Source organism: Coenobita brevimanus, chromosome 92, assembly GCF_032717465.1.
Source record: "Coenobita brevimanus isolate Jiangsu-jjx chromosome 92, ASM3271746v2, whole genome shotgun sequence".
Classification (NCBI taxonomy): Eukaryota; Metazoa; Arthropoda; class Malacostraca; order Decapoda; family Coenobitidae; genus Coenobita; species Coenobita brevimanus.
In genome coordinates, this window is record NC_137045.1 from 8,790,806 (window position 1) to 8,807,127 (window position 16,322).

The 16,322-nt window shown below is 43.9% G+C and overlaps 1 protein-coding gene across 1 annotated transcript in view; it reads left to right on the plus strand.

Moving 5' to 3' along the window:
* The first annotated feature begins 4,089 nt into the window (after window positions 1–4,089).
* LOC145412254 (ATP-sensitive inward rectifier potassium channel 12-like) overlaps window positions 4,090–16,322 on the plus strand; it is a 233,856-nt gene continuing 221,623 nt past the window's right edge. Inside the window, exon 1 of the mRNA XM_080282203.1 lies at window positions 4,090–4,736. Within this exon, the coding sequence (XP_080138329.1) occupies window positions 4,249–4,736 (488 nt within the window). The 5' untranslated portion in view covers window positions 4,090–4,248. The remainder of the gene's footprint in view (window positions 4,737–16,322) is intronic.

The window sequence follows — 16,322 nt, forward strand, 5'->3', positions numbered from 1 at the left end:
TGAGGGAAAGGGGTGTGAGTTGGGAGCAGGGCAGTGAAAAGGCGGGGGACGGTGACGTGGAGGCGATTTGTTTGTGGCCACCCCATACAGGATTGAGGCGTCTGGCAAAATATATATATATATATATATATATATATATATATATATATATATATATATATATATATGTGTGTGTGTGTGTGTGTGTGTGTGTGTGTACGAGTATATGGTAAATAGCTGTTCATCACCAATATTTTTACAAGAACCATGAAAATTGTATAAATGGGGTCTTATTATAACAGAACAAAAAAAAAAGAACTAGACAGCATAACCACATACGTACAGTATGGTCACTGAGTTAACAGTCTTGTCCATACATCGCAAACTGATGCAGGTATATTCTGAATAACAGAAATACAACTTGGCTGTTACATCGTGACAGACTCGAAGTCGAGATAGGCTCAAAATCAAGCTTGGTTCTAATAAAATAGAATGACGATGACGACGACGACGACGACGACGATGATGATGATCATGATGATGATGAAACTAATTCCACTAAAACATCATGAGTAGTTCCTTGCCGCCCACTAAATGCTCTCTGTCCCCCTGCCGTCGTCCACTTAGTGCTGACATCCCCCGCCCCACAACACTACGCTCCCCAGTTTTAAGAACACGCACTAGGGGACGGTTCTACGGTCCACCATGCTGGAGACTGTTGGTGTGGGGTGTGCAGGGCTGATGTGAGCTGCGGTAATATAGGGCATGGTGTGAGGTGTAAGGTATAAGGTGGTGTTATAAGGTGCAGGGTGTGATATGTGAGGTCTAGGGTGTAATATGGCGTGAGGTGCAGTGTATGAAAGATGAGGTGTAAGGTGTTATATCTGAGGTGTAGGGAGCTGTTCTGTGGTGTAGTGATTCGCTATAAGGTGTAGGGTGTGACAAGTGAGGTGTAAGCCGCTGTGATGGGATTAAGATGCTGTGCTTTGTGCAAAGCGCCTGGTGTAATGGTATGGCTTAAGGTGTATGATATGTTAAAGTAGTGTGATATGGTGTAGGAGTAGGGTGTGATATATGAGGTATAATGAGTAAAGAGTGAAGTGTGAGGTGTAAGAAACAGCTGTATGTGTGAGATGTGAGAAACAGCTGTAGAGCATGAGTAATGTGCAAGATGTAAGGTACAAGGTATTGTGGGCTGCGGGGTGCAGGAGTGCGGTGTGAGGTGTCAGATGTGAAGTACGAGGTGTAAAGAAAAAGATAGGTCTTGGGAGTGCAGTGTGAGGTGCTCGGCGTGAGATGTGAAGTGTAGAACGTGGGGTGTGAGGTGTGAAATGTGAGGTATGGTGAGCAATGAAATACAGGGAGTGATATGTGAAGTGAGGAATGATGTGTGGGGATACATGACACATACGGCGTGCGGTGTGAGGTGTGAGGGGAGAGGCGTAAGGGGTGAGGGTGACATGAGAGGGCCAGCAGGGCAGTGAGTTAGGGGCTGCGGGTCATTACCGAGACTATTAAATCCATGACCTTCTTCCTAGGCTACCACTACACACCACGGAGGGGCTGGGGGAAAGGGGAGTAGTGGAGCTGGAGGGGAAGAAGCAAAGTGGGGAGTGGAGCGAGGCAGGATGGGGCTAAGTGGGGTGGGAGGAGAGGTGGGGCGAGAGGAGGTGGAGCGGGGCGGGGTGGTGTTGGTGGGTGTGAGAAACAGGTGGGACACGGAGGAAATAAGTGGGACGGAGGGGAATATAAAACTGAATAGGCAAAAAAAAAAAAAAAAAAAAAAGGTGAAGGGTGAAAGAAACAGGCGAGGTAAAGAAGGCGGGCGGTACGGAGTGTTGGCATGGAATGGGAAGGCTACGAGAGAAACGAGTGGGGGGAAAGCGTGAACATTTGAATGGAAAAAAAAAATTGAACACATGAATAAAGGACGAAAAATCAGCAGGCATACTTTTAATAAAGTTATAACACAAAAGTGGCAAAAAGGAGAAAGACATACTTTTAAATATACGGAAAAAAGAGACAGCAACTACAGCAAAAAAGAATAAGGAACAAAGGACCAAGTAAAGCAAGGTGAGAAACTGGGTGCCATTGCAAAGACATGGGCCCACAGTGACTTTATCAGGGTGGCTGTGCAAGAAATAGGCTAAGGAGTGTACTCAAGAGGGCATATTGCAAAGTAGAACCATGTATGAGTGAGCCATGTGTAAGAGAGATGGTGGTGTGACATCGCGGCTGGAGGAGACTATCATAAGGAATGTACTGTATATAGCTGTGAATGAATGTCAACGAGTTTTGCTACTTGAATGACGGAGGCTGGGGGTACTGTACAATCAGTAGGGCTAGCTAGCCCAGCTGCGAGTCAGAAGTGTGAGGCAAAATTTTTAGAGAACTGTTGTTCCTGCTAACAGTGAAAGAATCCTCGCTCTGTATGAGAGGAAAACTGTGTGTCGTGTACGAGAACTGTCAGTGTTCTATGATAATAAAATGTGAGCTGTGAAGGATGAAAATGTCTTCAGATTTAAACGTCCTTAAATGAAAATGGTTAAGATGGATGTGTAATGGTAGGTCAACACTAAAATACAAAACAAAGTATGCAGATCTAAGAGAATGTTTGGATACTGAATGTCAATGAGGTGATTCTTGCGGTTAGGCTGAGTTGGTTTGGACCTTTGGAGAGAATGTGTGAGAGTAACTGAGTGAAGCGGTGCACGGAACGAACACGGAAGGGAATGATCCAGTGGCAGGAGGACGACATGGTGTGAGGAAAAGAGACAGGAAATCAGGGTTAGGAAACAACGAGTGAACTAGACTGACCCCTGCAGACAGGAAACAGTACTTTCCGAACTGAATATCTAATATGCATTGTAAAACGACCTGATGTATAATAAGCTGCAACAGGAAAAAGAAAAACCGGGGAGTACGTGCAGCACTGGACATGGTATTATCTTGGTGGGTCGCGGTAGTGACAAGGAGTAGCACCTTAACGGCGTGGGGCGGGAGAGTGTCTTAATGGGGCAGGGAGGGGTGGACCACCCCCTTAACGGAGTGGAGCGAGGCAGCACCTTAACAGGGAGGGACGAGGACACATCTTAACGAGGCGGGGAAAGGCAGCGATTTAGCGTGGTGGAGGGAGGTGACACCTTAATAACGTTGGGCGGGGCTGCACATTAACGGGGCGCAGCGGAGCAGCACATTAACGGGGCGGAGCGGGGCAGCACATTAACAGGGCGGGGCAGCACCTTAATGGGGCGGGGCGGGGCAGCAATGGAGCGGGGCGGGGCGGGGCACACCACCTGAGCCACGCACGTGCTGCCTAACCTAACTCCCGCCTCAGTTTGGCTTGCGACGCTTGGTGCGTGGCGTCACTCCGCTCAGCACCCCGTGCTTCACTCCACACGCCCTAACCGCACCAACGAGGTACCTACAGCTCCCACGTGCTCTTCAATCAGTCGTGCTTCAGTAACTTATGCCGCACTGACCTGTACTTCATGTTACGTTGGTTCCGTGGCAACTTGGGCTGTCAGTAATTCTTGTGACCCGTCTATGGTTCGGTTGTTAGGACTGGTAATTACTGCAAGACGTGTGCTATATACTGTTCAGTAGCTTTTGAGTTAGCCACTGATTGTTTTTCGCGGCATCAGTGACTAACAGGCTTCAATGACATGTGCTGAGAATAGTGACTCATTACACATAAAGTATTCTTGCTATGACCTGATTGTAGTCACCAGTGCAGTAGTCAGTCACTCTACTCTTAGTGCTCTCAAGTCTTTTGTGTGTCACATGTTGAGTTATTAGTAAATCGCTGGTCACTGCATTAATAGCTAAGTTACTTCTTTTGGATCAGATCGAGTGCTACACAAATCAGTGACTGGAACCAAAACGTTGGTCAGATCAACATCCAAGTGCTGCAGATCGTGCTGCTGCTGATGTGCTTCAGGTAAATTGACTCAAGTGGCTGAGTGATAACGTGGTGAAGGTGGTTGAGTGTGGTGGTAGTGGTGGCGTGCAGGCCCCACCGCGTGTGGGCAGTGTGGCGGTGCGGGTCCCCGGGGCGCCAGCACGGGGGACCTTCCCGGGGGCGAGTGTCAGGGGGCGGGGCCGGCCAGGCTGCCGTCGCCGGGAGTGCGAAGGAGGACCCCACCGCCTTCGTTGCCGCTGCTGACCGTACCGCAGCCGGCGCCGCCACCCACCACCGTGTGTGAAGGGCGCCTGTGTACGGGGAGGGCGTGCGGGCGGCCGCGTGGATGTGGTGGTGACGACGGCACCATGAGTGGCGGTGAGGCAGGTGGCACCGTGCTGCCTGTATGGCAGACGCTGAAGGGGCTCAGTTCCCGCGAGGCCTGCCCCAGCCCCACCAGCCCCAACCCCCGCCCCGTCCTCCAGTTTGCCACCTCGACCGCGGAGCGCTTGGCCCGCCGCGGTTCCTGCCCCCCCGTCAATGCCCCCTCTACCGTGCCCTGCAGCCCCCGCGAAGTAGTGCCGCCCAAGCTGATCATCCCTGACGGTGATGGCTCCGGTGAACTGTTTAACGGGTCGGTGGTGGCTTCGCCAATGTCCGCCCCGGGGGACGATGTCGGCGGCAGGGGCGGGTGGGGACCTCCCTCATCCTCCACCACCTCAACCTCGCTCTCCAACGCCAACCTGGCCCTTCACCAGAACAAGAACCATGTGGTCAGCAACAACAACCTCACTAGCTTCCCCACCTCGCCCAAGGAGCCGGCGCCCGATGGTGACGAGACTCCCAGTGTGTTCAGGTGAGTCTCACACTTTATGTTTCAAAGTCCATGTCCATCTTACACCACGGTGCTGTAATGTCCGTGCCTCACACACAGCCTACACTCACTGCTTGTTTTATTACCATGTCCTTTCAACACCATCTTCACCAAGCGTTGTGCAGTGTTAATACACACCTCATGCACAAAAAATGTCAAGCGCTACAGTATTCACATTTCCTTTCGAATGAACTAATGCACTAAATGATTCTCATCATTTTTTATGAAGAGCAGAATGTTTATTCAGATAATACGCAAATACTGCGTCTGCCATAATTATTATATAAGAGTGTTATGTGGTGGAACTTAAACGAACAAGAACATGATCTTGGTGTGGTACTATCGGCAACAGAACTCCTGTGGCATCTCCTGGTTCTCTCAATGATCCCTCTGACTAATCCGCAGCAACTGACACCCACGACAGTCTGTCCACAACGCAGCGTCGTCAGGTGTCAGTTGCTTTGGATTTCAGATATTTCTTTTTAAATAACGGAACACAGTAAGGAAAAACAAATGAATAAAGAAAGTATTCATTTTAAAACGCCATGGAGAGAAAAGCAGGAGGCGACAGGACCTGGGTTGGCGGCGGTACGTGAATGTCAGCAGATGTAGCCTACCAACATGGTATCTTCAGGTTGGGATCCCATCTGAAAGTATAACTGTGAGTTAAACCATACAGCCTAAACCCAAAAGGAACTTCGTACACGTATTGTTACTTTATATAATTACCAATAGATAGGTTATCACACAACCTAAAACAGTAAAAACAAAATAAAGAAATAAACTAGAGGCCCAACCCAAGGGAGGAATCACACCAGCCGAGTGCCGACACACATCTTGCGCGGCTCGGAATATGACCTTGACCTTGACCTACTTTCACCGATTTCGGACTCGTAGGAGATTTTCATCCCTACTACACATCTGTAAAATTCTGTGATGACATCTTGAGCAGCTGTGAAGTTATCGTGCTAACACACACACACACACACACACACACACACACACACACACACACACACACACACACACACAAGCTGAAAACAATACTCGTAGGAGATTTTCATCCCTACTACACACCTGTAAAATTTTGTGGTGATATATTAAGTGGTTGCGAAGTTATCGTGGTAAAAGACAGACAGAACTTGACTTATTTTCACCAATTTCGAATTCGCGATCGCTTTTCTTCCCTACAACACACCTAATATCATATAAAATGCTAATATTTTCGATGCCAATTCACTTTCTAAAATGGGTGAAAACGAAAGGCTTGTTTCCTCTGTATGTATGCATCATCATCATCATCATCATCAACCTGGCCCTTCCATCAGCCCTACAACCAATTCAACCCACTTCCATATCGTCATCAATTATAATGAGATACGATTATTTATCAAGACATCTTATTTCTCACACGAAAAAAGGAGATGGGTTTCTTCCTCTAACTGCATTATCTTTATCCTAACCTATATCATTATCTCGTTATCCTGACCCCCTCCATTTCCTATATCTATCATCTCTGTTATCCTGGCCCCTCCATTATCTATATTATCTATTATCTTGACCTTTCCTTATCTACGTTCATTATCTCTCTTATCCTGACCTCTCCAATAATTATACGATCTGATAAACTACTTCAATACAATCACTAGTTTTGTGTTCCCGTTAAACACAGCTGCCGTAAATAATTCTTTCATACATAATTCATCCCTTCTGTATTTTTTGTTTATATTATTCTTCCATACATAATCCTTCCGTATATAATTCTTCCATAACAGGCTATAGTTCTTCGATGTATAATTCATCCTTTATATGTTTTTTCTTACGTTATTCTCCAATACATAATTCTTCCATATTATATAATTCTTCCACACAGTTCCTCCACAATATAATTCCCCCACATATGATTTTTCCATAATATAATACCTCCACATATACCTTTTACTTCCACCAAGGTTATGTTTTACCCAGCGTTAGTTTGTTTGTTTGTTTGTCTTTGTCTGTTAGCAGGATTACTCAAAAAGTTAATGAACGGATTTAGATGAAATTTTGTGGAAAGGTGGGCCATGGGGCAGGGAACAAATGATATAATTTTGGGCAGGATGCTGGTCCGGATCCGGAGTATCCCGCACAATATCTCCCAAAGTTCTCAATGAATTTCAATGAAATTTTGTGAAAAGGTGGGCCATGGACCAAGGAAACAAACAAAAAAAATAAATAAATAAATAAAAAATAAATAAATAAATAAATTTTGGAGTGGATCCGGATCAGGGATTACTCAAAAAGTTATGAACGAATTTTGATGAAATTTGTGAAAAGGTGGACCATGGACCAAGAAAGAATTGATTTAACTTGGGGGCGAAGCCAAACACTGATCCGGATTGTATCCACGGATCCGGATCCGGATCCTTTTTAATGACAATGGAATTGGCGGAGGTATGCTCTCTCTGAATACTTTCTAATTCCATAATATAATTCATCCATTTAAAGTTCTCTCATGCAAACACGACGCAGTACTATTTGTGTGACGACGAATGCAGTTGCAAGACTTCCAAGCAGCCCTATGCAATCGTATTTACCTGGAAATAATTGACGACCCCCAGAGTAGCCTACCTGATTTCGATAAAAGGAGTAAGCAAATACACCGTCCTGTAATGAGGCTTCACCATTAAATAGCACTAGTAACATAAAGTCTCTATTTTTATATTATCTATTTATTTTTTTCTACTGTCTTTTGTTATTGTCAGTTTTTTTTTTTTTTTTTTTACCAGTGAAAGACCACAAGGCATATTCATCTGAGGAGCCATGAGGCTGTATTATTATTAATATTATTATTATTATTATTATTATTATTATTATTATTACCATCATCACTATTGCCATACTACAAGGCAGAGTTACGACCTGACCATAAAACCCGCATTTACAGTTACATTTCCTATAAAACCACCATTCGAAAAATAATCTTAAAAAAAAAAAAAACCTTTCCTGCATTTTTTCAATGTATAACGTACAATATAACTTTTCTGACACCACGCAATCTTCTTTTTAGTTTATTTTCGATATCATCGGGTGATTTTATAATGTTTAGGAGAGTTCAGTTTGAAGGTGTGGATACCGTTTTCATTAATTCGTTCACTACAGGACTCTCCCCTAAGCTGAATGTAATTGTATGGATGCAGTAAGCTCATTAAAATAAAACGAAATAGATTGAAATAAAGTGAAATAATACGATAAAAAGATATAATAAAAAATACTCACAGCAGTGAAAGGGCTGAACCAGATCATCTCAATCACAATTTTCTTTCTTTCTTTTTTTCTTTCATCTTCTTTACCAAATTTGGCTTCATTTCCACCGGATTTGTACGACTGTTCTTAACCCCTGCACAGCAATGACGCCATTCATTAGCCTACTGAAGATGACCATATTAAACTCAGAAAGGAACTCTTGTCACTGATGAGGTTAATGAAAGCTATATCTACTCCTCCAGCTCGGGAAAAAAAAAAAAAAAAAAAAAGCTTTAAGACATCGCATGGAAACAATGGAAGAAAAAGCAAAAGAACGAAAAAAAAAAAACGAAAAATGAAAATATCCTCGGAGTGACCATGCACAAGAGGAATAATAATTGCTTCGCATTTCATTGCGTTCATTTCTCATTAACCGTCGTCACTTTTCATCGGATTTTCCACTTCTTTCGTCTTGACTTTCACTTCATTAAGATTAATAGTGTGGGAGTGAACTATAATTTTTGAAACCTAATGATGTGCACTTCGAAACTTAGCATATTTTTCAGGATAATATGTAAGAGTTTCATGTTTGTTCGTCTTTAAAGAGGATCAGCAACATCAACAGTTACTCTGGGAAATATTAGCAACGAGGCTTACAGAACATTTATTGTTATTTATGTATTCCTTATCAAAACACAAAAAAATTAATAAAAAAGAACACCAGCAATCAACCAAGAAAAAACACCAGCAAATCAGTCAAGAGACACCTGCAATCGACCAAGAAAAACACCAGCAATCAACCAAGAAAAAACACCAGCAATCAACCAAGAAAAAACACCAGCAATGAACCAAGAAAAAACACCAGCAATCGGCCAAGAAAAACACCAGCAATCAATCAAGAGACACCAGCAATCAACCGAGAAAAACACCAGCAATCAGCCAAGAAAAAACACCAGCAATCAGCCAAGAAAACACAAGCAATCCGCTTTACGAAACATTTCTCATTAAAGTGGCAACAAACCCTTCATTACACTCCCTAAGAACTGAGCTAAGGGACGTAAAACAGAGAGTATACATAAACAGGTAACACGAGTATACATAACACGTAACGCGAGAATTCATAAACACGTAACGCGAGTATACAGAAACACCTAACGCCAGTATTCATGAACACGTAACGCCAGTATTCATAAACATGTAACTCTAAAAGGAAGGATACAGCTCAAGAAAACAACCAGGAAAGAATATTTCACTTACGAGAGGAAAATGATCGTAGGTTATATTTACAGGAAGAACGAAGATAGTGTGATTCTCTCTCTCTCTCTCTCTCTCTCTCTCTCTCTCTCAATCTGTAACTTGGCCCAGCTTCTCGTCCTTCTGCTGCTTTTTCACGTAACTCAGCGGGAGAAAAAGAAAATGCAACGTCTCTGCATTCTTTATATAGCACTTCTTCGTGACTGGCACGCATTATAGTGTTAATCTCCCGTTAAAACTCACCATTCAAGACGGAGATGGTTATTTTAAGCCAAATTAGAGTAAAACGGGTAGTTATGCTAAGTTACGACCGGGGATCGACTGTAAATAACTTCGTATCCCACCTAATTTCTGAAGAACATTTGCGGATCACTGTGGTTATTGGACAAGATTAGCCTGCATCCCATATCACAAGGTGCGGTTAGTAATGGCGTAAAGAGACCAGGCACGTCCTATCCTCGTCTTGTACTTCAGAAATTGTCTTCAAAAACTGTGGACATCTACACACCTTTACAATGCCATTTTTTTCTTATACTGTACATGCTTAAGGGTTAAATTACTGAAACACTAAGGGCCAAGATATATGTAAGTCTATCTCATAATCCGTGAAACCCATGATGAGAGTGAAGCGCGACTGGTATCTTTACCTGGCTGCTGAATGATAGAGAAAGACGCCTTCATTTGGTGGCATAACATAACTTGGTGTTTGAGCTGCCTGGTTATACAAAAGTCTCTCAGCTCCTTCTCGACCCCCGAAAGGAGGGTGGTTCACAACCGGAGATGGACAGATTGAGCCTGCAGTCCACAGGGTTTACGTTTTAGTTGAATTTGGGGCTACAACAACTACTACCTCGCTGCAGAATACGCTTTGTAAAATACCACATGACTAAACTACAGTAAATGTTCATAACTCTTCCAAAAATGATTCACACACACACACACACACACACACACACACACACACACACACACACACACACACACACACACACACCTTCGCTCCCTCAGTTTTAATAATACAGCAATTTACTCTGTACACGTGGATGATTAATATATTGCGCATCTCAGTTCTCCTGTGTTGCGAGGACGGCAAAGTCAGCAGTTTCAGTGTCTACTCTGCGTCATTGTTCATCTCCAGTAACCCTTTTCATCTCTTACAGTATGTGCTTCTTACATCCATTAATTGCATGGCTGATTAGTAATCGCACGAAACGCCTAAAATGTCAGCGATCTTCAACAACAGCAGACTGAGCCGTCCAAGCAACACACAAGAAAGGAAAGCCCAATCTACGGGCCACCCATTTATATCCAGACCCTCCTCAACACTTGCAGATCCACTCTCACCCGTCTCCTCCAGATCCGTAAACAGCATAAACAGTCTCCTATCCACTCCTGAAAGCTTCTATGTCAAACACTTGTGGTGCAAATATTTGATCCACACATCCCTTGTCATTCCTTAAGCCACCTCGATCCTCACATATAGTTCCTAAGTACCTGCCTTTCATTTCACAGTCGTCACTTTGCCACAGACCTTCACTAAAGTCGATTTTTTTTTTCATCTGCCGGAACTGGGCGACTCTCAGTACTTGATTATTATGTCGTGGTTGCGCGACATTCCACGAGCCTTAGTTATGAGGTACGAATTAGTCTCCTTATTTACAAGTCAAATTTACCCTCCGATCTGACAACACCTAGCCAACAACAAAGTTGGTTACGGGTTTCTGTTAGGTGAAAACTAACCAACTATGCCAGAAAACACACACACACACACACACACACACACACACACACACACACACACACACACACACACACACACACACGCACACACACACACGCACGCACAAAACACCCTCACAAATATTTCTTCTGGCGGGCGTCTTTACTTCCTTGAATATTTCCATTCCACCGATTTCTTCCTCCTTCCTCTTCATGAAGCTACATCCAAATCTGATATCCCCCCCATCCCCCCCCCTCTCTCTCTCTCAATACATTTACTACCTAGTTCAAATGCTTTCTTCATCTCCTCAGTACAGTTAGCTACAAAAGGTCAGGTAAAGTGTAATGAAGAAAAGATGATATTTTTTGGAGCAACTATTTCTTAGACTTCTTCACTTGATCCTTTTTCTCCTCTACTGTTTTTCTCATTTCCATCTCCGACCGTCTTCACCTCCTTCTTGAACAACTTCCTCTTCGTCCTTCCATTGATAACTTCCCAAACTCTCCCTCTCTCTCTCTCTCTCTCTCTCTCTCTCACACACACACACACACACACTATAACATCTTCAGCCGTTCTCCCTCTTCACTTCTGCTTCTGGTAAGGAATCACATTCGCATCCACTGCTCCTCTAACGTCCTTATTGTCACTTTTTTCCTTCAGCTTTGTAGCTTCTCTTCCTCACACCCATCACAAGCATATGGACAGTATATATTAACATCTTTAGTCCAGGCGGCTGATTTTCATCGTGTACTATTTTTGCACTTTTTTGTGTTTTAATCCAGGAAAGTTTAGATTAGGTTAGAATTGTTTCCTTATTATTAGCATAGGTTTGTCTGTTAGTCAGTGAGGTTAATCTGTCAGGTTGGTTTAGCTTAAGCTAGGTTAGAGTAAAAGGAAAAAAAAGTGGAAAGGTGATCTTCCTGCGAAAGTCTAACGTACCACGTAGTGGGGAAAAAAATGTTTAACAGAGACGAAATCTGCATCCAGCGACGTACTCTGCTACAATACAATCTGATAGAACTAAAAGATGATCTGTGGACGTGATGTGGTTTAATAAGGCTATGTATACCCTCTCCCGTTCGAAAAATCTCCCTTGTAAGTTGAATGAAATAATGTGGAAAAGGCAAAAATAAACTAGAAAAAATGGAATATATTTTTTTGTCGAATAAGATTCTCTAAAAAAATGTGTTGGACTCATAAGATTGCATCACTCGTGGGTTAGAAGATTATTGCTCGTTGGCTCGTTATTCTATTTTTCTTTTACAGTGAGGTAGATCGATATTCATGTCCGCAACTGTGCAATATATCTATGCGTCAGTCCAATGTATCCCTCACCACACACTTGTTGATCAGCAGATGGAGCGTACACACACACACACACACACACACACACACACACACACACACACAAAAGCACGCAGAGAGAGAGAGAGAGAGAGAGAGAGAATCTGATATCTTACAACCCTTTCCAGCCTCACCACCATACCCTCATGAATCATAAGGCGGCCAGGTGTGTGATGCAGCCAATTAAATGAGTAAATATAGCCCAGGACTTGGGTTAATTACTATGGATACTGCAGGGCACACACACACTCCTACCAGTACTTACGTCAGGTTAATGTGGGCTAATCATCGTGCCCAGTGTCGTAACTCTTACCTAATCCTGGGGCAGTGCTGGGGTCAGGAGATAATACAGGAACCTTGTTTGACCCTTACACCACGAGGGATCTCTCCTTCACCTGAAAATGCCGCTTAAAGGGAGCAAGAAAAAATAGATTCGTGTTCCCCCGAAGACGGAGGGACACAGGTGCGTATATACAGTGTTTTCCAGTTTTGTCAATATCCAGAGGGTTGCATCAGAACCGTGAGGACATTATTTATTGAATTTTGAACGCTCTTTTCAGTTACATAAAATTATGCCTATACGCTCTATGACCTTCACTTTTTTGGTCAGTGTGTTTGGTCTGATCTGACCGTGTTGACCATTAAGACGACGGCACACAGTCAGTTTGAGAGGATCAACCTGACATCTCAATCGTCAAAAACGATCCACAATTTTAACCTGTATAGGACGAAATTACAAACTAAAAAACAGACAAACAAACGGAAAACTCCCTCTCTCGCTCAGCCGCCCAAAGCTCTCGACATTGTCTTCGTGAATTAACCTCTTCAAACCCGTGACGTATTTTCAACTTATTTTATTTTTCTATTCATGTATCCATTTATTTATTTATTTCTCTATTTACATATTTACTTTTCCTACCTTCATCTCAGCAGTTACTTCAACAAACAAGGGATGAGGCCATGGCACACCTAATGTCTGACTTGGCTCGTATCTCTGACTGGGGTAAAAATAAGCTTGTTGTTTTTAATGCATCAAAGACTCAATTCTTACACCTATCAACCCGACAAATTCTTCCACAGGACTACCCACTAATGTTTAATAATCTCCAGCTTAATCCTGCATCATCGTTGAACATGCTTGGGGTTTCATTCACCCGGGACTAATCGTGGAAAGATCATATTACATCTCTTGTAAAATCTCCTTCCAAAAGATTGGGTGTGGTAAGCCGACTCGGTTCCATTTTTACCCCTACACAGTTGTCGACTTTATACACGGGTTTTATTCGCCCCTGTGTAGAGTTCAAGTGTCATGTGTGGGGAGGCTCCCCACATACAGCTCTTCTCAATAGGGTGGTGTCAGAGGCTTTTCGTCTCATTAACTCTCCTCCTCTTACTGGCTCCCTTCAACCTCTGTCTCTTTCGCCGCACTGTTGCATCTTTATCTCTTTTCTATCGCTACTTCAATGGTCACTGCTCATCTGAAATGTCTGCTTGCATCCCTCCACCTCTACGACGGGCGCGTAGCACCCGTTTAGCAACAAACCCTCATCCCTTTTCTGTCCAACTCTAATGCAAGAGTTAATCGATATTCCCAATCCTTCAGTTATGCAACAGGTCAGCTCTGGAACTGTCTCCCTCTGTCTGTATTTCCTGCTAGCTATGATCTCCAGTCTTTCAAACGCAATGTGTCCAGGCATCTCGAAAATGATTGGATCTTGAATATGGCTCTTTTTTTTTTGAAGGAACAGTTTGCGGGCTCCTGGCTTTAGGTTCCTTCTTCCTAGCATTAAAAAAAAAAAAAGAAAAAAGAAAAAAAGACGACTTGGCTCACCTTAGGCAAGAATATTTTTGAACTGGACATGCTTTCATTAACCCCTACACCACTCAAATGGTTCTCCTAAGCTATATAAAATCGCATAAAATTAAGTCTGACTATAACGAATAATACATCATCGGAGTGAAGGAGTTTTAAAAAAGACGCCATGGCAGTAAGGAAGCAAAAGCGTCTAACATTAAACTTTGTACTCTATTTACAGATATCTTTGGAGCCTTTTCGTCACCTGCCTCGTCCTGGGTTCTGAGTGACGTCACCATCCCTCCATCATAATCATTTTGCTATTGCTACTTCCAGACGATTTCTTTTAGCCTGGGGGAGACTCTGGAATGGAAGGGGTTAAATTTCGCCTTCACTGCTTCCTTTATTCACGATATTCCTGAGCTGAATAAAACCGTCTAGGTGCAGCAAAGGTGATCTGGAGGAGATTTACATAGCTTTCAATAACCCTGTCATTGTACTTCCTAAGCTGAATAAAATCGTCTGGAAGCAGCAAGAATACACCAAAATGGATATCCTTGTAATGAGCCAGCTTAGTCCTTCTCGCCTAACACTACTTGGCCATCTATCTGGCTGACTATCTTTTTTTTTTTTTTAACCTTTTAAGTCTATATGCCTCGCCCAAATTTCTCAGTAATGTGCCCATCCCTCCACTTTCCCTCCCTTCCTTTCCCCTTCTCTCTCTCCGCTTCCTCCTTCCTTCTCTCCCACCTTCTCTTCTTTTCTTCCTCCCGCCCTCCTCCCTTACACCTTTCTCTTCCCCCTTTTCCCCATTTCCTTCTCTCCCTCCCATTCTCCTCCATTTCCTTCCTCCTCTCTCCACCTTTGTTTTCACCTTTATTTCCTCCTTTCTCTCCTTCTTTCCCCCAGTTTCCTTCTTTCCTTCCCCTTTTCCTCCATTTCCTCGCTCCTCTCTCCATCTCTGTCTTCACCTTTCCCTCCTCCCTTCTTTCCCTCCCTCCCCCGGTTTCCTTTTATTAACTCTGGAACACGACCTCCCAATACTACCCTCCTCCCTCTCCACACACTTCTCTTCTCTTTCGTTTTTCCTCTCTTTTCTCTTCTTTTTCCCCTCCTCTCGCCTCCAACGCCATGCTGACATTCACATCCATCCATCTATTTACTCTCTCTCTCTCTCTCTCTCTCTCTCTCTCCTATTCCATACCTCTATTACGCACTCCAAACACGACATACCACATGCCCTCCACACTTTTCTTTCAAACTCCACAAATCTTACACTCTCTGTATCTCGCACACCTACTCCACACCTCTCGCATCCACTCACTACCTCCCATACCTACCCTACATTCGTCCACATCTCCCAAGTCCCTCACATACATCTTCCAAATTCCTCATCTACTCCACGCATATAAAAATCTATCCACAACGGCCACATTCACCTCCACACATATAACAGGCAGTCCTACCCTCTCAAAATCCACCTATAACTTCCACATCCACTAACATCTCCCATATTCACTTCCACATCTCCCACACCCGCTCCACATCTCCCACACCCACCCCACATCCATATTCACCTACAAATCTCCTACACCGCACTTCACACATGCAGTCACTCCACACCTCTTAAAATCAACCCCTCCACACGCAACAACTCCACAGCTCTCAAAATCCAGGCACACCTCCAACATGCACCTCCACACCTCTCGATCACTCCAACATCTCTCACTTTCTACCCTTTCCCCCACATATACACTTTCACACAACCACTCCACACTTCTCAAAATCACTCATTCTCTCTCTCTCTCTCTCACTCACACACACACACACACACACACACACACACACACACACACACACACACACACACACACACACACACACACACACACACACACACACACACACACACCTAATCTCCCACTGGCACAACGTCGAACCCTGATCCAGCGTACACAAGATGTAGTAAAGGAACTGGATGAAATGTTCCACCACAAATAAACTTTCTTCCTCTCTCTCTCTCTCTCCCTCTCTCTCCCTCTCCCCCAACCCGCTAAAGACCACACACTCTGCGGGGATTAGAGGTGATGGCAAGGCTCTCCCTCAGAATTAGTAAACGACAGGGGATGGCAGAGTGGGAAGATGGCCGGGGTACATACGATGGCAGGGAAATATGGCATGGATAGAGGATGGAGATTTAGATGCGACAAGGTTAGGAGGCTGAACTAAG